The 27,843-nt window shown below is 42.1% G+C and overlaps 1 protein-coding gene across 1 annotated transcript in view; it reads left to right on the forward strand.

Annotated features, from left to right (window-relative positions):
- The window catches only part of AK5 (adenylate kinase 5), a 253,833-nt gene that overhangs the window by 196,067 nt on the left and 29,923 nt on the right, over nucleotides 1-27,843 (forward strand). The window contains exons 11-12 of the mRNA XM_060084682.1: nucleotides 24,361-24,524; nucleotides 26,751-26,867. Of these exons, the coding sequence (XP_059940665.1) occupies nucleotides 24,361-24,524; nucleotides 26,751-26,867 (281 nt within the window). The remainder of the gene's footprint in view (nucleotides 1-24,360; nucleotides 24,525-26,750; nucleotides 26,868-27,843) is intronic.

The following is a 27,843-nucleotide window of genomic DNA, read 5'->3' on the forward strand; positions in this document are numbered from 1 at the left end:
ATAATATTAATATTCCTAAAGTATCCTGTTTTAAAGTCTCCTGGTTCCCTTTTGCCCACAGAAGGGTCCAACTCCTTAGTTTGGCCTCCAAAGCTCTCTCCCTACTGGCCTCAATGTGTCTTCCCCTTTTCCCACACAGGAGTCTTCAGCCCCAACCTCACCTGCACCATTATTATCTCTTGAACTTTCCTCTGCTTTTGCCAGTCCTCTCACCTGAAATGTCTTCTCCCTTGACTAATCATGCCCCAAGGTCAGGTTTAATTCTTAGGTCTCTGTGCGGTCTTCTCTGATCTCCAGCCTTCCTCCTCTGTGCTTCTCCATCCCTGTGTCTGCATCACTCATTTAGATGCCCCAGAATGACTAGAACAACAAATATTTGTTGAAATAATGAATTCTTTAGGAAGCAGTGTGGTCAGTTTCCGTAACAACTGAAATAGCAATTGGAATTCCTGGACCAGAACTGACAGGCTGCTTCTGGCAGGATGGTTTTCAGGTTAATTATGAACCTAACCAGACGCTTCTTATGCCATGTGGCTGCTGCCTTCTCACAGAGGACAAGCCACACAAATCCTCCCCATCCCAAGCTGCTGCTATTTCCTGCTCATTTGCAAAATAGTTTTAAGTGGGGACAAATAATTGCACTGACTGCCCTCTGAGTTGAAAAATGTTCAGAGAAAGTGTACCGTGTGGATCAAAGGGAAAAGTGACAAGGATGGACCTAGTTGGCCCTTTGAATGTTGTTGTGAAAATTATTGCCTCTATGTTCATGAAGAAGGCAGCTCAGTAGCTATTTATAGAGAAATGCCTTCCAAAGAACAGATAAGAGATCTCACAGGATAGGGTCTGGTGATCAAAGGATTGAAAAGCGTTCTATGGTTGTTCAAAAACAAGATATAAGAACTGTGCTGGGGACTTCCCTGCTGGCGCAGTGGTTAAGAATCCGCTTGCCAAGGTAGGGGACACAGGTTTGAGCCCTGGTCCGGGAAGATCTCACATGCCGCGGAGCAACTAAGCTCATGCGTCACAACTACCGAGCCTGTGCTCTAGAGCCCACGAGCCACAACTACTGAGCCTGTGTGCCTAGAGCCCATGCTCCACAACAAGAGAAGCCACCGCAGTGAGAAGCCCGCACACCACAACGAAGAGTAGCCCCCGCTCGCCGCAACTAGGGAAAGCCCGCACACAGCAATGAAGACCCAACGCAGCCAAGAATTAATTAATTGATAAATTTAAAAAAAAAAACAAAGAACTGTGCTGATGTACAAGACTGGGACGCAATCGTTGCCAAAAACAGAAAATTATTTGGAAAATGCAAAAATATCTTAAAGGGCCTCGTGACATCCCATTAACAGGCTCCTAAAGTTTTTCACAACCTTTTCTGGGACATTTCTTTCCTTTTTTCTTTTTTTAAATCTCTTGATCATTATCTTGCTATTATCCAATCTATTTTGGCTTCTTTTTCCCTTCTCTGCTTTTCATGGCCTGCCTATCCCCCAAATGTAACATAACCTGAATTCCCATTAATTCCTATCCAAAGCCTTAGTAGAAGTTCTTCAGTTTGGAAAATCATCTGACTTTACAGGAGAAGTGTGAGACTAATGACATAATGATCAAGACATCATTCAATGGCTGTAGCTTTCAGTGTAGCAGGAACACAGAGGGCCTTGTGTACCTTGGCATTGGTGCTGATCCACCGCTTTTAAGTAGTAAGCTTTGGGAGGTACTTGTATAATATTTTGTGTTATTCTGTGCATTTTTTCACCACCGCACAACTAGTCCTATTTATTTCCTGGAGGAAAACTAAAGAAATGAGAAGTTTTGCTTAAAACCCAATATCTCAATGCCTGTCATTATTTTATTAAGGTCTATTGCCATTTCATAGTTGCCCTGTTATTAAAGAACTATGAATAAATCTAATTTTTAGAGAGTATTTCCTTGGAGATCAGGTTAAACAGTTTTGGTGGAATTGACCCATGTATTTGGTCAAATTACAAATGAAAATGAAATTTGATTGTTTTAACTTGATGTAGCTATGATAGAAGCCAATGTTTATTGAACACTTACACAGCAGGCACTGTACAAAATGCTTTATAATGTTATCTTACTTAATGTATCTGCTCTATGGAGTATTATCGCCATCCTATTTTTCAAGTAAGACATCAGAGAGTTAAGTAATTTACTAGTAAATGATGGATCCAGGGCTTGAAAGCTTGGATTTTATCATTAGCAAAGATGCTGCCAGTTGTTTTCCTTGAAGTGACAGGCTCACTTTATTACTTTTCAAGAAAATGTTTGCCAGACACTCAAGTCTGAAAACACATAGTTTTATCTGTTATTCAGTCTTTCAGAAGGTAAAAATGGTGTTCAACTAAAAAACAGCTAGTTCAACAACTCAAGCGATCACACAGTGCTTTTCTTGAGAAAGCTATTAAATGTACCTGGCTGTGCTGAAGTGCCTTACACATCTTCCCATTTTGTCTCACAAAATATTACAATAATATGTACTTAAGGTCAAAATTAAACTTTTTCATTGCTTCATCAAGAGCATTCTTAAGTAACAATGGCATTGTTTTCTTTTTCTTTCTTTCTTTCTTTCTCTCTTTCTTTCTTTCTTTCTTTCTTTGTTTTCTGTGAGTTCATGGTGGTGAAGAATACTAGAATAATTGGCTTTGATTGGCACCGCAGGTTTACAGCCATTGCTTTTCCACCATCAGTGAAAAGCAAATAACCTCTTAGTATTGTAATGAAAATAGGGGACCAGAGTCTGTGGACAACACTATGAGAACCCTAGGGTTAATTGGATTTGGGGGTGTGTTGTTGGGCAGCTATATGAAACCCCAGACTTAGCGTTTGGGAGATCTTGTAGGGAAAAAGTCCCTTGTGCTTTGTTTTCACCTGTCCTTTCAAAAGCAAATAACCGGGACTTCCCTGTTGGCACAGTGGTTAAGAATCTGCTTGCCAATGCAGGGGACACAGGATCAATCTCTGGTCTAGGAAGATCCCACATGCTGCAGAGCAACTAAACCTGTGTGCCACAGCTACTGAGCCCGTGTGCCACAACTACTGAGCACATGCGCCTAGAGCCTGTGCTCCACAACAAGAGAACCCACCACAATGAGAAGCCCGTGCACCGCAATGAAGAGTAGCCCCTGCTCGCCGCAACTAGAGAAAGCCCGAGCGCAGCAACGAGGACCCAAAGCAGCCAAAAATAAATAAATTAATTAATTAATTAATTTTTTTAAAAAAGCAAATAATCTCACAAATGTGAGGAAGCAGCTGGGGAAAGGGGTGCATCTACCAAAAGTCCCTGTTTCTCTGGGCTTCTGTGGGCCTGGAAAAGTTCTGAACGTTTCTCTGTACCTCATGGTGCAAGGGATGCCTGAAAGGAAAGTCTGGGTGCTAGTCAGAACTGGCAAAGAGAAATGCATCTGGAGAACCAGGAGGAGACTCCAGAAAAGGGGCTGAATGGAAGGTGGAGGGGACACACCCCGGGGAACCAACAGCACCGGGAAGACCAGGACTGAAGGAAGGGTGAAGAAAACCCTCCAGATGGGAGACAGCCCTGACTTGGAAACTGAACTTCGAGCTTGTCTAAGTCCATTTGGGCTAACAAAATACCATAGACTAAAAAACAGAAATTTATTTCTCACTGTTCTAGAGACAGGAAGTCTAAGATCAAAGCACCGACAGATTCAGTGACTGGTGAGAACGCATTCCTGGTTCCTATACAGCCATCTTCTCACTGTGCCCTCACGTGGTGGAAGGGGCTAGAGAGCTCTCTGGGGCCTCTTTTATAAGGACACTAATCTTATTCATGGGGTCTCCACCCTCGTGACCCACGCACCTCCCAAAGGCTCCACCTCGTAATACCATCACATTAGACTTTAGGATTTAACATAAGAATAGGGGGAGGGGGACACAAAGAACTGGACTATCAGGGTTATCAAAAATGATTGGATTAGGCTAAGAAAACCCAGCCTAGACTTGGTTGAGTTTCCACCATGAAGAAAAAACAGGCAGCTCATGAGCTAGGCTGAGTTCACATAGAGAAATGTTTCCATCTGACTCCAAAGCCTGTGGCTTGCCCTAACTGTGAAACATCATCCTTGCTCTAGACACAGCCACGTGATTGCCACAGCTCTTTCTCCCCTGAAGGGGTGTAGTTACTAAGGGCCCCTTTGGCACTCACCCTGGCCAATACCTGTTTTTCAAAGTCCAGGCCATTCAGAATGGAAGTAACAGGAGACACACTGGGCCTCTTTCCAAGACAATCTCAAATATATTTACAAAACAATGGGATATCTTCTAACGTTGGAGAAATGCAGGCATTGTGTGCTGACTATGAACCTACTTAATTACATAAACCTTTTCACTGCAAAAAGCTCTAAGTATGTTTGACTAGAACAAAACCCTTTCTTCATTTATACAGACCAAATTAATAAACCTTTATCAAGGGCTCACTATGCTTAAAGAACTGTGAGGTTCAAAAAGACATTAAATAATACTTGGAACACTGCATGACATGGCAGAAGGGATTTTTTTCTCCGTGTTTTTAAAATTATTTCCTCAAAGAAAAGAATGTTGCTGAGTTAAGTCATCCAGAAGGGCAAATTATTGCTAAAAAGAAAAGAGCATAAGTGAGTAAGTTTTACCAGGTAAAGTGAAGGCGACCTCACAGCCTCACATTCATTGTCTCCCTACCCATTTGTTGAGCTCTTTTTGGAAATGCCATTAATTCACCAACAGAGTCACCTGGTGAAGTTTTAGGTACTGAGCCTGTTCACTCAGTCAAGGCCACATCTCCAAGCTTGACTCACTGAAAGCCCCTTTTGCTTGTTCCAAGAGCCATGAAGAATGATCACTGGACACTGGCAGATGCTACAGACCCAAGACCCAGCACTGGAGATGAGAGAACACCCAAAATCTTATGTTTGTATCCCAGCTCTGTGTGCCCTTGGACCAATCCCTTAGCCTCTCTATAACATAATTATTCTCCAGTTTGTGGGTCACACACCCGAGAATGGGATTTGATTATATCTCTAGTCTGTCCCTCCTACCTATCTTGTTGTGATTCCATCTTTATGTCTTTAGCTGTAGAGGATCTTTTCTAGTAGGTTTCAGTCTTTTTCAACAATGGTCATTCTGCAGATTGTGATTTTGGTGTGCTCATGACAGGAGGTGACCTTACGGTCCTTCTACTCTGCCATCTTGGTCACTCACCTCCTAGCCTCTCTGAATTTCTTTTAAATGGAAAAATAATGTTTGTCCTCTATTCACCCCAAGTTTGAATAGCCAATCAGTTGACATGTTGCGAACTGTTTTCTTAATTGGAAGCATGTACAACAGAGACATGGCCGCAAGGAAATGAAGTGTGAAGACAACTGACTAAGCCAAAGTTCCCATCCTCTACCTCAAAAATGTTTATTTTATTTACCTCATAAAAAGATTAAAACTGGCATATACTGGGGACTTATTTTGTTCCATATACTGTGCCATCTTTATACATATTATCTTATTTTATCATCAGACCAGTCGTCTGTACTCATATACTTCCCCATTTTACAGATGAAGAAATGGAGGTCCATAAAGGTTAAGTAAATTTCCTAAGGTTGCACAGTTAGTAAGTGACAGAGTTAAGACTCAGACCAAATTTCTCAGACTTCAAAGCTCATGCTATCGAAGGGTATGTAAATATATAGTGAGGAGGCCAAAATCTAGGTGTGGTTGTGAGAATATGGTAGATGAGGGAAGGGTTTGCCATAATTCTTTGAATAAGTACCTCAATTTTCTATTTTACTTTGTTCCTGTATATCTAGCTATTGATGTCTGAAAACAATGACAAAATAATAAGACATCAAATGGGTATCAATGAAAAAGACCTCTGAGTGCCCCAGCTATGTCTCTCCCAGTTATGTGCAATTCCACATTAACTTCAAAAAAGGAAACAATTTGACCTCATATCTGAAGCATTACTGAACCCCTCCCAAAGCACACTGATTTCAGAATATATTGATACATTGCATCTTTTACTAAGACATATTGTGGGCACCTTTTTGTGAGCTTTACCAAAACTATTTCAGAAGGCTAAGGGCTGCAACTAGCAAATGTCTGAGGATGTGGTGCTGGTTGGATCTGAGGAAGCTCGGTGCTTCTGGGGTGTTCTTATGGGTTGGATGGAGTACCCTGACTCCATATTGATCTCAAATGATGGCTGAGTATGGAGGTGGAGGAAAAAATGGCCTAAGCTAAAGGATACATAGACTTTAAGGGAGCTGCTTAACTCCCCGAATGATAAATCTGTTCTCTTGCTGCTATATTAAATTCTTCCATTGGGTATATATTCTTTTGGGTTACTTTCATTAATTCATTTGGTACATTTTTGAGTTTCTCCTATATGTCAGCAAAGAGATAGACTTCAGTGTACAAAGATAAAAGACAAGGCTCCCTAATCTCAAGGAGCTCACGTTGTAGGGAGGGGACAAAGAAATGGTACAGCTGGTATATGCAATGGCAGAAGCATAGGTGTTGGAGAGAAAGATGAAGTGGGGACGTGAGGGTGGAGAGGGGAGAGTCAGAGCTGAGTCCTGAGGAAGAAAAGGAATTGGCCAAGTGCAAGTGGGAAGATGACTGGGGTGTGCCCACACACAGAGAGGGAACAAGTGTGTAAGAGGAAGCCCCAGAAGTGAGGGGGTGGGAAGTAGTGTGAGGCAGAGCTGGAGACAAGACAAGGTCTGGATCATGACCAGGCTAAGAAATATGAACTTAATCCTGTAGCAATGAGGAGCCATCAGGGCTTTTCTTCAGTCACGTGTCATCCGATGCAGGTTTCAGAAAGAGCACCGTGACAGCAGGGAATGGGAGCCAAGGCTACGGTGGGGAGGTCAGTCCACAGGCCATCTGGATGGTCATACAGGTGAGGAACAAAGAGGCAGTTGAAAGGGAAAAGAGGAAACAGATCCAAGAGATTGTAGGACATAGAATCAACAGGATTTAAAGATCCATTGTGTGTACAGGTGAATTAGAAGAATTAGCATGACTCAAGTGGCTGGTTTAGACCACTGGGTAGACAGAGGTGCCATTCAAGGTGATAAGGAATGTGGGGTAGAAGTGGGTTTTGGGGAGCCATAAAGAGTTCAGTTCTAAACATTTCAAGACTGAGATGCTTATGGGACATCCAGAGGTAATGTCCATTAAACAAGAGGCTTTTGAGATCTGGTACCCAGAATACAAGTTCTGGCTATAGGAAGAGATGTAGAATTCACCAGGATATCAATCATAGGTGAGGACATGTATGTGGGAGGGATCACCCAGTGAGCTTCGGTAGAGGGAGGCTAGAGGAAAGCTGAGATCTGAAGGCTTGGAAACACCCATGCCAGAGCCAAAGGAGGAAAGAGAGGAAAGCAGAAAACAAGAGCAAATAGTGTCATAGAAGGCAAGGGAGGAGAGAGTTTTCATCCAGGAAAGTTTAAATAAAATGTAATGAAAATTGTCTGTTGGATTTAACAACCAAAGAGCTATTGGTAACTTTGGTAAGAGCAATTCCAGTGGAAAACAAGAAAGTAAAGCCAGTGGGTTTGGGGTGATTAAGAGGTAAGGGAATGAAGATGTACTCAATTCTAAGAGAAAGAAAAGACCTAGGACAGTATCTAAAGGAAAAGGAAGCTCCAAAGTGAAATATATCTTAAATATAAGAGAGTCAAGCACATTTGTATAAATAGACAGTACAGAGTCTAGTTAAGAGTATGAACTACTTGAGTTCAAATCCCAGCTTTCCCATGTCCTAGCTGTGTGACCTTGGGCAACATCCTTACACTCACTCTTCCTCAGTTTCCTCATCTGTGATGTGGAAGCAACGATAGTACCAAGGTCATAGGGTTGACGTGAGAATGAAATGAGTTAACATGTGTCACAGTGCTCTTAGTAAATACTCAACAAGCATTAGCCATCAGTATAACTACTGTATATTGAGTTAGGGGAGACAACCAATAAGAAAGAGAATATCTTGATAAAAGGGGGATGAAGATGGAATCAGAAGTTAATTGGAACCTACAATTGGAACCCATCAGCAGCCATGACAGATATTTAGAGATTGGTTAAATTCCTGTATCTGCTTCTGATGTCGTTCATTCAAATTAAACACTCCCTAAGGGATTGATTGTTAAATGGGGTTGTACCTAGAATAGATGTGGTTGGCTAGGATCAGGGTGAGTTGAGGTGAGAAAGTATCTCTTAGACCTTTGGCTTAAGCCTGCCTATTGGCTGCCATTTCCTCTTGTGGACACATTCCTGAAGTTGTTTACAACAACACAACAAGTTTTTACTGTGGGAGACCATATTTAGCCTTGAGGAACGAAGCAGAATAACAAGCCAGTGATTAAGGGAGCAGTGACTGTTTTGGACTTTGGCCTTCCTATATGTAACATTCCCAAAGTATTTCCCTCTCATTTTGCTCCAAGCTCTAGGACCGAGAGTCTCAGAGCACCTTTTTAGCTGTAAAAACATGTTCATTTGTTTATTTATTATTTTTGGCTGCATTGGGTCCTCGTTGCTGCACGCAGGCTTTCTCTAGTTGTAGCGAGCAGGGGCTACTCTTCATTGTAGTGCGTGGGCTTCTCACTGCGGTGGCTTCTCTTGTTGCAGAGCACAGGATCTAGGCGTGCGGGTTTCAGTAGTTGTGGCTCATGGGCTCAGTAGTTGTGGCGCACGGGCTTAGTTGCTCCACCACACGTGGGATCTTCCCGGACCAGGGATCGAACCCATGTTTCCTACATTGGTAGATGGATTCTTATCCACTGCATCTCCAGGGAAGTCCCTTTTTAGCTGTATATGAAATATATTTAAACCATCAGATGGTCAAGGCAATGAAGGACTCTTTCCTCGTAAGCGAATGCGGCTATTTTGCTTTAATGTGACAGGTTCCTGTGACCCAGCTGATATTTTCTTCCCATATTTTCTGGGGCACTCCTGATGGTCCTACCACACCTCGAGGAACGTCTTCTACCAGAAAGCTGATCACCATGTTCACACCACACACTTGCCCAATGACCTTACTTTAAAGGGGAAGGAACATATTTGGTCCAATTATATATTTCCCTGCTTGGACTAACTCCTGGAGTAAACACGTGGGAAGCTGACATGGGCAGAGCAGCATGCAGAGCACAGTTGTGTTTTTCTTGGAAGTCCTCAGCTTGGTCTTGGGGGAGGCAAGCCCCCAGACTGTCCCTCATTCCAACATCTATTGTTGAGAATGGAAGAGAATGTTAAGCAGTGAGAAACCTGGCACTTAGTAGGTGTTCAATATAAGTCTTTAGAATGAATGAATGAATGAATGAATGGGAAAGCAAGATGATGAGAGCTAAGATTAAGTTATTGTCCCCACATTCCCCAAGCTCAGCTGTGGTAAATAAAGACACGGTGTCAGAAATAACAGTATTAACCTGTCTTCTACTAATAACCATTTTGGAGTCATAATGATAAGAGCAGAGGTTTTAAGTAAAACTATAAGGCTTGGCCATTTTTAAGAACCAGCTATAACTAAGAGATTCTTCCTCTGGATGGGTCCTGAAAGAGCAATATGGACTCTTCACGAAGTCTTCCTGGCCCCTTCCCACCAAACAAAGACAAAAACAAATATGGCTTTTGCTGGGTAAGGTAGCATGTGGCTTCTGTATCAGAATCAAGTTCCAGTCACCACTATGTAGCTAGCATAGATGCCAGGAAGCAAAATACAAAACAAAGAGCTAGCAAATCATTCCATTGGTTGTACTGATTCCGACTGTCACCATCCTTCAGAGAAGGGAGTATGGACTGGAGTTCATATGTTGCTAAATTGTCATTAAAGATAGGAGAGCAAAGGGCTTCCCTGGTGGCGCAGTGGTTAAGAATCTGCCTGCCAATGAAGGGAACACGGGTTCATGCCCCGGTCCGGGAGGATCCCACATGCCGCAGAGCGGCTGGGCCCGTGAGCCATGGCCGCTGAGCCTGCGCGTCCAGAGCCTGTGCTCCGCAACGGGAGAGGCCACAACAGTGAGAGGCCCGCATACTGCAAAAAAAAAAAAAAAAAAAAAAAAAAAAAAAGATAGGAGAACAAGAAAAAGCTGAATTATGCATCATCACTACAGTAAATACAAGGGAGATTTTTTTTAATTTTTAATGTCATCACCCCTCAAGGAGCGTATAATCTATTTGATGAAGCAAGAATTAATGCTTATGAAAACTTTAGAACCAATACAGGACAGGTACACAAAGGAGCTATTCAGTGAGTGTTAGCAGGGATGAGGGGATGAAGAAAGCACAGTGGCTGAATGGTCGGGAGCCCCTTTTTGGAGAAGCTGAGAACCAAGGGGAGCCTCAGTGAATGGATGGGGTCCCGTAAGTTTGGGAGAGGGTTGGGGAGATGGGGGGCTCCAAGAAGGGAAATTTTAAGTAAGGAACCAATCACAGTGGTAGGAGTATGCCCCTCCTGGCCCAAGAACAGAAAGGAAATGGCCAAATCACAGAAGCCCTGGATACTGAGGAATGATGTGATCAAAGAGGTGTTGACCAAGGACCAGTCCAGGGCTTGTAAACAGGCAAGGAAACACCAGGAGGGAAAAACTTCCCTTGATGAATCTGCCCATACACCTCTCATATTTACCTTCTAGTTTTACAGGACTTTTTTTTTTTTTATGTTCTCAGGGAAAATAGGGGTAGGAGGATGCAAACTTGGAAAAGGTTTGTGGGACTTCCCTGGTGGTCCAGTGGTTAAGAGTCTGCCTTCCAATGCAGGGGACGTGGGTTCAATCCCTGGTCGGGGAAAAGACTCCACATGCTGCGAGGCAACTAAGCCTGCATGCCACAACTGCAGAGCCCACTCCCTCAAGCCCCCGCACAACTAGAGAGCCCGCACGCCACAACTACTGAGCCTGCATGCCGCAGGTACTGAGCCTGTGCACTCTGGAGCCCATGTACCACAACTAAGGGCCCAGACACCGCAACTAAGACCCGACGCAGCCAAAAATAAAATAAAATAAATATTTTTTTTGAAAAAGGAAGAAAGAAAGAAAAGGTTTACATCTCCAATATCTCAGATTGAACAAAAACAACTGGTTAGAGCCCTTGTTTTCAAGTCCTCTCCAAAGAAGGAAGAACCCTAAATTAAAATGTTAACTCTGGGCTTCCCTGGTGGCGCAGTGGTTGGGAGTCCGCCTGCCGATGCAGGGGACGCGGGTTCATGCCCCGGTCTGGGAAGATCCCACATGCCGCGGAGCGGCTGGGCTTGTGAGCCATAGGCCGCTGAGCCTGCATGTCCGGAGCCTGTGCTCCGCAACGGGAGAGGCCACAACAGTGAGAGGTCCGCATACGGCAAAAAATAAAAATAAATTAAAAATGTTAACTCCAACGCTGCACAACATCACTGGAAGGGGCTATCCTAGGCTTGAGCCCCAGTGGAGAGAACTGGCTGCATGTGCTTGGTCTCCCTGCAGGTGAGAGGGTCTCTTTCTGTTGCACAGCTACTGTCTTTAAGAAGGTCTTCCTAAGACCTAGTCAAAACCTGCTCTGTCAAAACTTCCACTGTTTTGTTTAATCCTGCCCTGCAGAGCAGCACAGAACAAATCAGCTTCCTCTCCATCATTGTAGCCATTCAAATATTTGAAGACATGTATAACTTCCCTATGAGTCATGTTTTCATCTGATTAAGAACATCCAGCTTCTTCTGTTATTCTATAGGCTGTATGTTCCTTGAGAGCTGGGCACTGTCTTATCGTTGTGTCCTCAATACTGAAATACTGTATTGCTCGTGTGGATTCTCCATATTAACTTATGGAATGAATGCACAAATTCTAATTTCATCATTTTTCACCCCATCAGGTCTCTTGAACACATGTAGCCAAAATTTCTCCAGAATTTTTGTTTAATTTAAGGATTTTTCTTTTTACAAAATATTACATCTTCGTTCCAGAAAATATGTATCAACAACAACAAATCACCCAAAATCCCAAAGCCTGGGAGTGAATAGTATTAAGATTTTGACTTACATTCCTCTTAGATTTTTTTCTACGTATATATATTTTAAGTATATGTTTTTCATCAAAATGAGAGCATGCAATTTTGAAACCTACTTCTTATACTTAACAAGATATCATGGGCATCTTTCCAAGACTGTAAAACTGAATAAATGATTTAATTTTTAAAGGTTTTTTTGTAACTGAACTGAAACCAAACAGAAAAGCAGTTGGATCATAAGTGTTTAGCTTGATGAATTTTCACTAAGTGGACGCACGCATCTTACCAACACGCAGATCAAGAGATTAAACATAACCAGAATCCATGGTTCTGAAGAACCTCGGGGCAGGACAAGAATAAAGACGCAGATGTAGAGAATGGACTTGAGGACACAGGGAGGGGGGAGGGTGAGCTGGGACGAAGTGAGAGAGTGGCATGGACTTATATATACTAAGAAATATAAAATAGATAGCTAGTGGGAAGCAGCCGCATAGCACAGGGAGATCAGCTCGGTGCTTTGTGACCACCTAGAGGGGTGGGATAGGGAGGGTGGGAGGGAGACACAAGAGGGAGGAGATATGGGGATATATGTATATGTATAGCTGATTCACTTTGTTATAAAGCAGAAACTAACACACCATTGTAAAGCAATTATACTGTAATAAAGATGTTAAAAAAAAAAAACATAACCACAATCCCAGAAGCGTCCCTGTGCCCTCTTCTATTCACTGCCCCCTGCAAAAAATGCCATAGATATTTTTGAACTTTATGTAAATGGAATCACACTGTATGTATTTGGTTTTATCTGTCTTCTTTCAATGCATCATTTTAATGACCGCATACTATTCCTTTGTATTGCTATATTATAATTTATTGAGTTTATTCCTATTGTCATGCATTTTTACTAAATTTTTTGCTTTCATTAAAAATGTTGTGAATATCTATGTAACTAAAACATGATTTTCTCCCCTTAGGATAAATCCACTGACCTGAAAACTTTTAAAACTTTTGACTTATATTACCAACTTGCCCTTTAGAAAGTTTACACCAATTTTATATTCTCATCACAGTGCATAAGACTTCCAATTTCCATGGTATGGCCCAACATTGAACACAAAACCCCAGATGGAATCCAACTAACATTCACTGCAAATGTCCCTAACCATCTTAAATATCCTCACTTCCTTTTACAGTACAAAAATAGACTGCAAGCACAAATATTCTCCAAGTTCTCTAACAAAGACAAAAACATAGAATGGTAGTGTTGGAAATGACCTTGGAATTTATCTAATCCAACAAGCTCATTTTCACATGAGAATACAAAAACCCAAAGAGGAGAAATATCAAAGCAGACAGATTCCCAACAAAAACCAAACCAGAAAATCATATGTAGAAAAAAAAAGCTGCAAAGAAACAAAACAAAATGTATTTTTGGCAGTTATATTTGGGGAGTGAGACCATGGGAGATTTTTCTTCTTTTCACTTTTTCAAGTTGTCTAAATATTCAATGAGGAGCATATATTTCTTATACAGTCAAGAAAAATTATTTTATATAAAAGAAGGGAAAAAATAGAGAGGAGAAACTGGATTATAAATTGTCTATTATAGTCATTTAATGTGTGCCTAAGATCATAGTGTGAAGGGTCTACAAAATAGGGGAAAAGGTGGCTTGATAAGTTTAAGAATTTGGAAGAGGAGGAGTACTCTAGAAGAATGAAGTCCAAGAATTCAGAGACCCAAACAAGCAGAGCCTGATGAAGCAACTATTAGAAGGCTCCAGTCTGTAAGTTTGTTGTGTCTGGAATAGACCTTGGAGATCTCCGGGTGAAGAAACAGAGGACAGGGTTTTTAGTGGTATTTACTTGTGAGCAGTTTGGAAATCTTGTCTCTGTCCCTGTTGGGATGAGATGGGGTTGGGGTACTATGAGCTGTAGGAGCATCATGGGGTGTAAATGTTTAGGAATCACCATCACGGTGCCTGTGATTTCCTCTCCCCCAAGACCTGAACCTTCCTTGTCATCTGTCTACGTAAGAGCTAGAGTTGTGGAATCCAGTTTCAGCGTCTTGTCTTAATTAGACATTTCACATGTCTTGCTATGGCTGTGATGGTATTAGCTGAATGAATCGCAGAATCACAAACCATTAGAGTTGTCAGAACAGAGATAAAATTATGTCTCCCAAAAGTCTCTAAGCTAATAACTGGTGGGGCCTGATATATTTGACAGGTTTAACAAATAAAACTATGAGACAAAATTAAATTTGGATTTTAGATAAGCAGTGACAGTGTTTATTATAAGTATGTTTCATGCAATATCTACTGGACAGCCCATATTTCAGCTGGCAACCCTAGGGGTCCATGATGAAAACCCATCTCCCAGTGACCATTCTGATTGACTGAAGACTGTACAGTGCTTTTCTGCACAGCAGGTTGGTCTGATTTCCAGGATGACCTTACATATGAGAGGCTGTAGAGCTTAGTGGTTACCAAGGTACAGTTGGCCCTTGGGCATAGTTTTTTCATCTGTATAATAGAGTTACAAAGAGCACCTACTTCATATAGTTGTAAGCATTAAATGAATTATTACAAATAAAACATATAGATAGATACTTATTAGGGTCAAATATCAAGCCAAAAGCACTGTGAACCAGATACCTTTATCTGAACGGTCTGCAGTGACCTCTCGAACTTGTCTCTGACCCACTCTGTTGGTATAAAATAGTCCATAGTCCCCCTCCCGTTACCTCCAGCTCGATGCTGAGAAAACAAAAAGTTCCCTCATCTGCAACAGAAAGGATAGCCTTGCTTTTGATAAGGCAATGCGGATTCTCATTAACTATTATTGCAAGTATTCACTCATGATAGAATCATCTCAGAATTACATTGTAAATATTAAAAGAAAGATCAACACTACAGACTCTCTGCGGTGACCACTGGGGCATTCACAGCAAATGGCCTTCCTTAGATTATCTAGTCTAGAAGTTCAAATCAAGCTAACCATCAGAATCACCTGAGGAAATTTTTTTAAGATCTTTTTTTATTTTGAAAATATTTCAAATATTCATCAAAGCTGAAAGAATTTTATAGTGAACACTAGTAAACCCACTGCCTAGATTCCGCCATTAACATTTACAATAACTGTTTTATCACGTATCTTTCCCTCTATCCACCCCTTTATCCATCCATCAATACATCTTTTTTTCCTTACATATTTCAAAGTCAATTGCCAATATCTGTATACTTTCCCTGGGGAACTTTCTAAAACTATAAATTCCAAGGCCTCAACCCCAGAGGTTCAGAGATCTACTGATTCAGCAATTTTTCAACCTCCCCAGGTGATTCTGATGCACAGTCAAGTTTGGGAATGTATCAGTCAGAAGAAGCTAAGTTATGCTGTAGTTAGAAGCATAACTAAAAATCTCTGTGATGTAGAACAACAAAGATGTTTCTTCTTTTTCTTCTTCCTCCTCCACCTCCGCCTCTTCTTCTTCTTTTTCTGGACTAATGCTACATGTTTGTCAACAGTTGACTGGGCTTCACTCTGGTAACCATGCTGATGGAGCCCCTACTATCCAAAATATTGCTAGTTTCATGGCAAAGAGAAAAGAGACACAGAAAACCATGCATTGGCTATAAAAACCTCTGCCTAAATATGACACACATCCACCTCTGCCCCCAGTTCACTGGCAAAAGCAAATCACTTGGGGACTTTTAAGTTCAAAAGGTAGGGATGAGTAATATTTCCTCAGAGAGAAGCACTATTGAAGAGAAGCTGGAATATTTAGGAAATGTAATATAAAATAGCACAGGAAACCACTAATTTAATCCAGACTCTGATTTACAGACTAGGAAGCTATAGCATCTGAGGAGGCAGAGTGACTCTCCCAAGATCTCTCGGCTAGTTCAAACCAGGAATGGTCTAGAACCAAGGTCTCCTAACTCCCAATATTAGGAGGCTACCTCCCTGAAGCTCCCAGATCATTCACCATCCATTCATTCAGTCATTTATTCATTGATTGATCTGATAATTATTGCGTGCCTACTATACACCATGTACCGATAAATAAGGCACAGTCCCTGCTATCAAGAAGTTCCCAGTCCCGTGTGAAATTCTTCCACATAACCTTCAGCTGACCCTATCACTGGCATTCTTCATCCTATTCAGCAAATAACCTGAAGCAGCAGTGCATTTCAGAACGAATAGAGATACTGTCTTTGAGGATAAAGATCTATTTTTCTTAACTGTTTCTGGTCAGAGAGAGCCAATTCCCAGCAACCCTGCTGAAACTCTGCATGGTGACACAGCTCATCCAAGATACAGGATATTTAAAGTGACTCATGGGCCCACAGTGGTTGAGGATCATTCCTAGGGCACAGTCATTTCATGATCTGATGGCAGAATAGCTTTTCCCTTAAAGGAATCATTCAGTTACAAAAACCTGAACCCTATCTTGAAGCCCATTTTCATTCAGACAGAAAGAAATATTTCAAGAGGTAGAAATCTGATAGATTTTTAAAGAACACTGAGGACTATCTAAAAATAGGATAGTTTGATTTACAGAAGATTTGATACCTTCACAGACTGTGACTGTGAAGACTATCTGTCTTTAAAGATGTTAAAATAGTACCACAATATAAAATGATGTATCTGATCTTTGTAAAAGCACAGAATGTTAGAGCTGGGAGGACTTCTAAGCAGCAGTAACACGAGCTGCCTCATTTTACAGACAATAATCATGATGCTTATTGAGTATTTCACTGTGCCAGCTACTGTTCCAAGCAATTTATATGCATTATCACATTTTGTCCTCACAACCAATAGGCATTTTGATCATCTCTATTTTGTAATTGAAGAGGTTGAAGCTCAGAGAGGATAAGTGACTCCATTAAAGTCATCTCACCAGATAAAGATCTGGGGTGTGAACCTAGAATTCGACTCCTTTGGTCCAGGGTTCCTTTAATGGGAAAAGGAATATAGTTGTCACTCTTGTGGGGGCATAAGGCTCCTAGACATTGACTCTATTCAACAATTGCCTGTGATACTTCGCAAGGTTCTGTGGAGAGACCAACATAAATAAAGCAGTTTCTACTCTCTGTGAGTTTCTGCCTGGCAAAGGAAGGGAGAGAAAATGGGCATATTATGTGTCTGGAAATCAAGGGCAAAGAGAATTTTAAGATGTTTATCAGTGGTGTTAAATGCTACTAAAGAGTCAAAGACAGTAAAGACTAGAAGAAGGTCACTGAATAAGATGACAATTATGCAATTGCTGTTGAACTTTAAAGATCAATTTCAGAGAGTGATGAGGGTAGGAGGTAGCTTGCAAGAGGCTAAGGAGTCAATAAAAGAGGAGGAAATGGAAATGGGCAGTTTCAGGCTACTGGAAAAAAGCAAAAGAATGTAAAGATAACTAGAGGATACAGACAATGGTGGAAATATTTTTATTTGGATGGGGAAGAGCTAAGCATGTTGTTTACAGAAGAGATGGTGCCAACAGAGAGGAATGAATTTAATGTGGACTAGAAAGAGAGGATCAAGTTTTTGGAGCAGGCAGGAAGAAAGGATCCATTCACCATTAAAGTATTTACTATTTCAGTCACTATTATAATGTAGACAACCTATAAACACAGTAGACAACTGTATTTGAGGCACTATGTTTGGGCACTGTGGTAAACAAAGCATACCCATATCCTGTAGAGTCTAATATGGAAGACAGACTTTAAGTAAATTATAGATGATAGATAGGTAGATAAATAGATAGATAGGATAGGTGATAGAGACAGTAGATGGATAGATGATAGGTAGATATAGATGATGGATAGATATAGATGATAGATAATTGATAGATATGATAGATGATAAGAGATAGGTGAAAGATATAGACAATGGATATATAGATAATAGATGATAGATAGATAGATAGATAGATAGACAGATAGATAGTAATTATATTCTGTGAAAAATGCTATGAAGGAAAACACTGAGGTGCTACAAGAGCCAAAGCAGAGAAGTTAGCCTTAGGCTGACTAGTTGTATAGCATCTTCCAAATGAGAGAAAGGAGAGATGGAGGATAAAGGATAAAGATACATATATTTTGCAAATGTTGAGGAAAGAAGATAATCTTCACCTTCTTAGTGAATAATAGGAAGATGTAAATGCCTGTTAAAAGTGAGAGGAGGGGCTTCCCTGGTGGCGCAGTGGTTGAGAGTCTGCCTGCCGATGCAGGGGACACGGGTTCGTGCCCCGGTCCGGGATCATCCCGCATGCCGTGGAGCGGCTAGGCCCGTGAGCCATGGCCACTGAGCCTGCGCGTCCGGAGCCTGTGCTCCGCAACGGGAGAGGCCGCAACAGTGAGAGGCCCCCGTACCGCAATAAAAAAAAAAAAAAAGTGAGAGGAATAAGAGTAGGTTTGAGGATTTACGGACAATGGGGAAATATATTAGAATCCATCCTTGGACATCAAATTTGGTATCAGCAAAAGAAGACTATCTGCCAAGAAGCATTAAAAGCTATTATGAAGTTAGATAGAAACCCAGTTGGCTCGGTTTTCTGACCTTCTTATGGAATTCTTAGCAACCCAGAGTAGATACAAATCAAGTAAATGGTGGGTTGGGCAGAAAGCAGGCTGGTGGTTCTCATCACAGTCACAATAGAATTCAAAGGGTGCAAAGGATTCAGAGTTACTAGAAAGGGGCTGGTGTCCAGCTGGTCAGGGAGGTAAGTGGAGCCCAAAGGGAATGGACCTACTCGATGAGGTCACAGTGAGAACAGAGAACAAGTTGAGAAGAAGTGAGGTCAAGAGAAAAGAGACAGGGAGAAGAAGAAGACATGAGCAGGGTGGGAGGACAGACCCAAGTAATGATGAACTTTCAAGTTCATCCAGATCAAAGGTGAGCTAAAATTGGGTTAGTGATGAAGGTCATTGGTGCTAAAGAGGTTTAGAGAACACTGAGGCTGGGGTGGGATGGGAATTAAGGCCTGAAAAGCTTTGTTGATGACATTGGAACCTGTAGAATGCTGTCCCCTCTGCTTTGCCTTAGAGAAAATAAACTTTATGAGTTTTCCAAACCAGATACATATATTTGTAAATGTACAGTCAAATATGTGTGTGTGTGTGTCAACACACACACTAATACATATCTTAATTACCTGCAAGTGGTCTGGACGTCTCAGAGTGATGGCTAGTCCCCATACTTGTTGCTGGATTATGTTTGATTCCAACCTTGATATGCTGGATGACACCCTGCAGATGTAACTCAGGAAGAACTAACGGGATGAGTAACCTCCTCTCGTTATAAGTAGCATTTATCAAGCACCAATTTTTCTTGGCAGAGAGATGTGACAAGGGAGATTTGGAACAAAGGGACAGATTTCAGAAACTTTTCGAATGTAGACTCAACTTTTCAAAGTTGCTTAGTGACTGGTCAGGAATGGAAGATGAGGAGGAAGGAGAGCAAAGGTAGAATGAGGCAGCGAGTTGGTTCTTATTTCCCCCCATTTTACAGATGAGGAAACTAAGACTCAGAGAAGTTAAAAGACTCACCCAGAACCACTCGACTAGTAAGTGGTAGAGCCAGGGGTTATTACTCGACCCATCTGTCCTGTGCCCTTCCCAGTACACCATGCTCCCTGTCCCACCGTTCTCTGCAGACCTTTTCATGTTCCAAGTCACTTTGCTGAAGATACCAAGCTCAGCCTTCTGCTCTTCTTTTCCACACTTCCCAGGCATTAGCAAACGTAATCATACGTGTTTTCCCCTGCCTGAGCGAGGAGTCTCTCCCAGCGGCCCTGCAGTGGTGTTGACAGGCCTGGCTTGTAGCCCCCTCACACTGCTGTGATGCTGGGCTCACCTGTCGGCTTCCCCTTAGAGGGTGAGTTCTCTGATGGAAGACAGGGCCTCTGAATCTTTCGATTCCCACCTCTTAGCACAGTGTCTGACCCACAGTAGCTGGCCAACAGATGTTTGTCAAATGAAGAGCAGTATTAATAGGCCTCATGCTTAGTTCCAGGTTGCATCCTACAGTTAACAAGATGCAATAAAATGTCAACCAAGGACACTAGAGCCTGCTCTACACCATTACTATTCAAAACACTGTTAAGTGTAATAGAAACATGTCCATGCATTTGTCTGTATTTGGGATCCAGCTAATTATCAACCTGACATCAGTATTTACTTGGGCTTTCTTTCTGAGTGCAGAATGTGCTCTAACACACCAGTTTTGCTGTTTTGTTCTTTTCGCCCTGAGGCCAAGCACCCTGCAAAGTCACATAGGAGGCAGGTCTTCTCCTGCAGAGCCCAGCTAATGAATCCAGGAGCTGTCCCCTGAGAGGATTGCCCCAGAAGATAAAAAGCACGCTGGAAAAGGTGGCTCAGGCGGGCATGCTCAGGTGATGCAGCTTGTTTCATTTCCACCTCAGAGAACACCAGGTACCAAGGAGGATGCACGAGGGAGAATCCAGCCATGGACCCTGGGCTCCCAAATCCCCTGCAGGCTCTTCCCCTTCCTTCGGTGCAGCGTTAAGGGAAGGGATGCACTGAGCTGGAGGTTCACAGTATCTACACTTCTCACAATATAGCACCTTTGGCCTCACATGGAAAAAAATTTTGATCACATTGGTTGAGAATAAAGATTTTTCACTTTTTTTTTTTTTTTTTTGAAGTGTTGACAGACCCTTTCGAACTGGAACCTCCTACCCCAGGCTGTCTTTGTGAATCACACCAAGCAGTATTGTGTATAGGTTTGTTCAGGGGTTGAGCCTTGAGTAGTGATACAGGAAAAATCAGTGAGATGACAGTAAATGTGACAGCTCCTCATCTCTGTCAGCCGTCTCGTCACCAGAGAACACAGCCCACTTGTTCAGATAGGTGGCACCTCGAAAGAGTTTTTCCCATGTAACAAATTATCCCAGAAGGATATCAAGGCTCCATTGCTTTTAATTTAAAAGTCATAAGTGAAGGCCTCAAAGAAATGTCAGAGACAGTGTATGAAAATTCATACGTCTCCTAGCAGTTTTTGTGCCTTCATGGCAGTGACAATCATCACTTTGTTCTCGGGTTTGGAGCCGTGGGAAGAATCAAACCATTGTGTAGATTACTTAAAATTCCACTGTGCCTGCACCGTTTGCCCAAGAATGTTAAGAATTTGCAGCTGTCGCTCCCATGAAAGGTTTCTAACTGGGGCAGTAGCTGCTGTTTCACACACAGCTGTGGTGAATTTGAGCTGAAGATTTTTAATTGCCTTTGTGTCGAGATTTATTAAATAACATTTTAGAGAAGCAAAAACTGTAATAGTCATATTAGTAGGTTGCTGAAGGAAGAAAATAATTGGAACGCAGCATTTTTGCCCTGTAAGCCAAGTCTGAAAATATCTTTCCCGTGTGACTGGCTTCCAGCCATCCCAGCAAAAGAGTTTCTAGGTAAATCCGGCCACAGAAGCCCTCGTGGCCGCTGCAGGAGCCTAGCCCTTTGTTCCCCTTACTGCTTTATCTGGAAGCACTTCTCCCCTGAGTGGCCTTCCCTTGTTTCCACTCTCCATTTCCATTATCTCAGGAGACAGGAGTCATAGTGCTTGGAGCAAACATAGCACTAGCTGGCAATCGGCCGCTCCTGCTAAATGGTCTGCATTATTTTTGCAAGCCTTTGTAATTGCTGTTTTCCTACTATATCTAGGCCATCCATGACAATACTGTGAGGGGTCTGAACCCTCCCCATTTGGCTGAGAGCAGCTGTAAGGATGAGCAGAAGTCAGAAAACGTGGACCTTTCCTGGATTTCCTGCCAAGGCAAGGGAGAGGGAGTGAGAGGCCCTTCTACTGATGAGGGACCACAGCTAATGCCCCTCAAGAGGGATCTTGCCAATTGTTCTGAGAAAGGAGTTTTGAACATGAAGAGAGGCCAGCCAGGAAAATTGCAGAACAAGTCATAAATCCTCATTGCTATGCTAAAAACCTCAATTGTGTTTTACATTTCAGTTCAATATTTCCTTTTAACAGGGAATCCTCCAGGCATTAAGAAGCACCTACAGTGTACAGGTGCTGTGCTATAGGCACTGTGGGGGCAGAAAGTCGAGTGGGAGACCTAGACTAAGCATAAGACAGGCCAAGGGCACCCCAGCTCTGGTTACATCACTCACCCCAAGGGAGGTGAGGGGGACAAGCTGATGCCAGAAGGGGACAGCACTGGGTCCAGGCCTAAGGGATAAAGAGGATCTTGATAGTTAGAGGGGGAAACAAAAGCCTTCCAGGGTGAGGACCCAAGAATAGCAAAAGCACGTTGGAAAAGCATATCTTGATGTCTATGGTGCCATTTATATAATTTTCTCAGAATGACATAGTTATAGACAGATTTAGTGGTGGCCAGAGGTTAAGGATGGAGGGGTTGTGTGTAGGAGAGAAGTGGGTGTGGCTGTAAAAGGAAAACATGAGGGATTCTTGTGGTGATGGAAATGTTCTATATCTTCATTGCATCAATGCTAATATTCTGGTTGTGATATTGTGCTGTAGTTTTGCAAGACGTCACCACAAGGGAAAATTGGTAAAGGATACATGGGATCTCTCTATATTATTCTTACGATTGTGAATCTGCAATTATCTCAAAGTAAAGTTTTTTCTAAAAGTTTGTCTTGAGGAAGGGACAGTCTACAGTTGGACATGACAATGTTGGGTGAGGATAAGAAATGAAGAAAAATGTTGGAGAGGTTGGATGGAACTAGATTCTAGAAGCTAGAAATGCCACTCTAAGTAGTTGGGATTTCATTCTGTGAGGAATGGCAAGCCACTGAATGCTCTGAGCTGGGCAGTGACATGCTTTTCAGGCAAATCATCCTGCTAGCAGGTCTGCTGGACCTCAAAGCCTCACCCATTGCCCAACGCAGAGGCAGGATGGCTGCTGCACACCGAGAGCATGAGGACCTGAACCATGGAGGTGAATCTGGGCACAGCAGCCAAGAGAGGTGGGAACACCTCTGAGAGCCAGAGTCCAGGCTTCGGATCCTAGACTGCTACTTACTTGCTCTTGCCACCTAAGGCAGCTAACTTCTCAGTGCCTCCGCTTCCCCATCTGTAAAATGGGAATAATACCAGGGTCTGCCTCTCTTAAGATCATTTAAAATTAATATACACAAAATGCTTAGAGCAGTGACCAGTACAGTAAGCACCTGGCAAAGGTTAGCTATTATTATTTTCAAGATGTAAAAGCTTACAACTTAGCAACTAGTTGAACTTAGGGAGGGGCAAGGAAAGAGTCAAGATGTAATGTTCATCAAAGGACTATGGGAGATCATCAGTAATAATAGCTAGAAAACAACAGGAAAATTCATATTGAGGGACATTCTATAAAATAAATATTTATAATCTTCAAAAGTGTCAGGGAAACACGGAGGAACTGTTCCTTCCGGAAGAAGACCAAAAGGACATGACAACCAAAGGCAGCACATGATTCTGAACTGGATCCATCGGCTTCAGAGGACATTATTGAGATGATTGGAACAATTCCACTGAAATGTGAATGGGGTCTGAAGATGTAGTTATTTAGGAGGATGTGTTTGGTTCCTTGTCCAGAGGAAATGACATTAAAGTGTTCTGTAGCCATGAGGCATCAGGTTGGCCGCTGATTCTTAAATGTTTCAGAAAGTTCTTTGTACTCATAACTCTTCTGTAGGTTTGTGTTTGAAAATGAAAATAATTTTTTTATTGAAATATAGTTGATTTACAATGTTGTGCTAGCTTCAGGTGCACAGCACAGTGATTCAGTTATATATTTATCTTCTCTTTCTCAGATTCTTTTCTCTTATAGGTTATTATAAAATATTGAGTATAGTTCCTTGTGCTATACAGTAGGTCCTTGTTGGTTATCTATTTTATATATAGTAGTGTGTATATGTTAATCCCAAACTCCTAATTTATCCCACTCCTCTTGCCACTTTGGTAACCATAAATTTGAAAACAATTTATTTTTAAAGTAATGGCTAGCATTTGTTGAACATTCACAGCATAGCAGGCACTGTGGTCTGTGCTTTGCACATGAGCGGATTCAGTGCCCCAGGAAACGTCTCTGACATGCATGTCTACCAAATTGGGATTGTGGAGCCCTACTCTGCGCCCTGTAACAGCTGGAACTCCTCCCCACTAGACCACCTATAGTGACTGCTAGTTTTTGTCTACAACACCATCTGCCGTCCATGGACAGTAAGCTTGTTGAGGGCAAGGTCTGTGTCCCATTCTCCACTGTATCCATAGCTCTGGACATGCTCCCGGTAACTCATCACTGTTCAGTCCATGCTGGTGGATGAAGCACTGAGCCCTGCTCACCACAGTGACTATAGCCCAAAATGAGGCACCAGATTTGGGATGGATGTCTGATACATGACTTCTTTTCTAGGTGGCCCAGGCTCTGGCAAAGGCACACAGTGTGAAAAGCTGGTGGAAAAATACGGGTTTACACATCTCTCAACTGGCAAGCTCCTGCGGAATGAGCTGTCATCAGAATCTGAAAGAAGTAAATTGATCAGAAACATCATGGAACGTGGAGAGCTGGTGCCCTCAGTAAGCAAAAGCTGCCTTCTCTGGCTGGGGAGAGATTTGGGAGTGTTGCAATTAATCTAAGCTTCTGGAACAAAGAAACCCAAAAAGTACGATAGCTGTATTTCATTTCTTTCTTATGTAACAGTCCAGAGGCAGGCGGGAGGTCCTCAGCAGAGACCCATCTGCCAGACCAAGTTGTCCAGGCCCAGGTTCCTTCTGTCTTGTTGCCCTGCCAGCCCCTTGAATGTTACCTTGTTTCATATTTTCTTCTCAAATTGGTCCCCGCTTTAGAGTTAAAATCTTCAAAGCAGAAGTGAGCTTGGTGCAGCAGAACCTAGAATTAGAACCCACTGGAAAATATAAAACAACATTTTGGTCTAGTTCTGAGAGATATAATGACATTAACTTGAAATTTGGTATCTTTCCTGTGTGGCTGAAGTAAAGAATATCCCTTTTATTTACCTTTTCTTGTTTGTTTTCAAGTCACTGTCCATCTCTGAGAAGCTAAATGCCACTGGTATCAAAAAACATTCATCCCTTCCAGACTAGGTCCCACACTAGGCTCTGTAGTCAGGGCTCTTACAATGCAGCCCCTATTAGCTAACAGAGCTTTATGCTTCCTCTTCAACCAGCTACAGTCTGCTTCCCACCTGGAAGCCAGAATGGTCCTCATGAAAGGAAACAGACCATTGCAGTTGACTCTCAGTGGGCCTCCTTCTTGCCCATTCTTTCCCCATACAGTTTACTCTTTTCACAGCAGCCAGAGTGATTTCTTGAAAACGTTTATCCCCTTCCCCAGAAGCTTCCAACAGCCCCTCACCACACTTAGAATGAAATCCAGAGTCCTTCCCGTGGCTCTGGACTCCAGCTTGCTCTCTGACGCTGTTTCCCACCACTCTCACGTTTATTCTCAGCCAACCAGTCACTTCCTCATTGTTCCTCCCACAGGCCAGGCTGTTCCTGCCTCAGGGCCTTTGCACTTGCTCTTTCCTTGGCCAGAGCCCTCTTCCTTCATATATGCATATAGTTTGCTCCTTACTTCATCCAGATCTCTACTTAAATATCACAATTTATCAGAGACCCTTGCTGAGCACCCCATCTAAAATAGCACCTGTAACATTCTGCTTCTTCTGTCCTGCTTTAATTTTGTTCCTAGTAGTTCTCTCTAGATGATTATTTCTATATATTTACTTGTTCGTCTATTATCTGTCTTTTTCACTAGAATGTAAGCTTCATGCAGATTTAATTCATTATTATCTAGGGATAGTTTCTGACCGTGCTTACGATGGCTGCATTCCCCAAGTCCCTGCCAAAAGTCAGAGGATGCCTGGGACCCAGAGAACACAAGGAATTCCCCCCAGTTTGGGCAGCTGGTGGCATTTTCCTACATCCGTTCCCAAGCTTCCATGTATCCCTCCTTCCTTATTTTCCATAAGTGCAAGTTAAATCAAATTTTTTAACAAAGTGATATTGCTAGAAAATGCTACTTCATATCTACTGAAAGTCTCCTCAAGTCAGTGAATGTCAAATTTTATAAAATATTTACTGGAACAGATCAACAGTGAAGCACATTTTATACCATGTTTTGTCTAGGTTTAAACTGGCATTAGGCCTAATTCAAGGAGTGCTACTGTATGAAATATAGCACTATATTTCACCTAATCTGTCATTATTTTTAGACACCTCAGTAAAATATAACCAATAAAAATATACTGGTAAGAAAAAAACACTATTAAACTATGACCCAGCACTGACTGTAAGGTACCTACCAATTCTATAAACATTAAAATGGGGGGCGTGAGATTTGGAGTTGATGAAATACAGTATATTGCTGCCTGCTGTTAATCTTTTTTTAACTAATTTTTATTGGAGTATAGTTGCTTTACACTGTTGTGATGGTTTCTGCTGTACAGCAAAGTGAATCAGTTATACGTATACATATACCTCCTCTTTTTTAGATTTCCTTCCCACTTAGGTCACCACAGAGCGTTGAGTATAGTTCCCTGTGCTATACAGTGGGTTCTCATTAGTTATGTATTTTATACATATTAGTGTATATATGTCAATCCCAGTCTCCCAATTCATCCCACTCCCGCCCCCTTCCCTCCTTGGTATCCGTAAGTTTGTTCTCAACATCTTACTGTTATCTCTCTCCCTCCCATGATGGGATGGCTCGGGAGAACTGTGCTGACTCCAAAGTTGCTCTGTGGAAAAGCTCGGGTCCTGACTGCTCTCCCTCTGCTCCAGGGCATCATTCTGGAGCTCCTGAAGGAGGCCATGGTGGCCAACCTCAGAAACACCAAGGGTTTCCTGATTGATGGCTATCCTCAGGAAGTGAAGCAAGGGGAAGAGTTCGGACGTAGGGTGAGTGTTGTTATGGGGATCATACCAGAAGAAAAGTAGGGGACATCATCGAGGCTGGGGGATAAATTTGAAGTCTATGCCTTTCTCAGTTACATTAAATAAAACTTTCTATTACAAATGGCAGAAACTCAGCATGCAGGCCAAAAAAAGGGTGGAGGGTGGGAACGCTGGTGGTGGATTTATGGGTTCAAGTAACTAAAACTTCCAAGAGCAGTTCACACTTGGTTGGATCCATGTATTCAAATTTTTTCATCAGTGATCTGAAGTTCTCCATCTCTTGGATAGTCTTTCTTTGCGTTGGCCTCACTTTCTTCCTGTTACAGGCTTATATTCTACCAACTAAGTGATCTCACAGAAAAGTGTTTCTATTCTCCAGCAAAAAACCCAGGATTTTGTTTCATTATCCTGGATTATCAGGTCCTGGGCTCATCACTGAACCAATCACTGTGGATATCCAGGAATATCCTGGTCCAGCCTGGAGGACCAGGGCAAGGATGGGAAGAAAGGAGGGAGAATGGGCACCACACCTGAACCATGAAAAGAAAGGGAAGGGAATTACCCAAAGAAAAATAGGATGCCCTTAGAAGAAGGCAAGGAGAAAGGTTGCTGGACAGGCAGAATCAGATCTATGTACCCCTATGACCATCCCAGGATCAGATATATGTCCCACCCTCTTCACTAGGAGGCCACTCACAGGGGAACAGCAGGAAGTAAAAAATATTTTTCCTATCATTTATTGAGCCTACTCTGGGCTAAGTCCTGGTCTACACATTTTACACACATTATCTCTAATTTTACAAAGTCCAAGCAAGAGGGAAGCAATTATCCCCATTTATTAAACAAAGATTCTAGAGCCTACAAGAATTAATATTTATATAGAGATCTCTTTAGACTAGTTTTAAAAACATTTTTATATATGTTATTTCATTTGATATATTTTTAATAACCTTTTAGATAGAGAGAGGAGGTATTTTCT

The sequence above is a fragment of the Mesoplodon densirostris genome, chromosome 2 (assembly GCF_025265405.1).
Source record: "Mesoplodon densirostris isolate mMesDen1 chromosome 2, mMesDen1 primary haplotype, whole genome shotgun sequence".
NCBI lineage: Eukaryota > Metazoa > Chordata > Mammalia > Artiodactyla > Ziphiidae > Mesoplodon > Mesoplodon densirostris.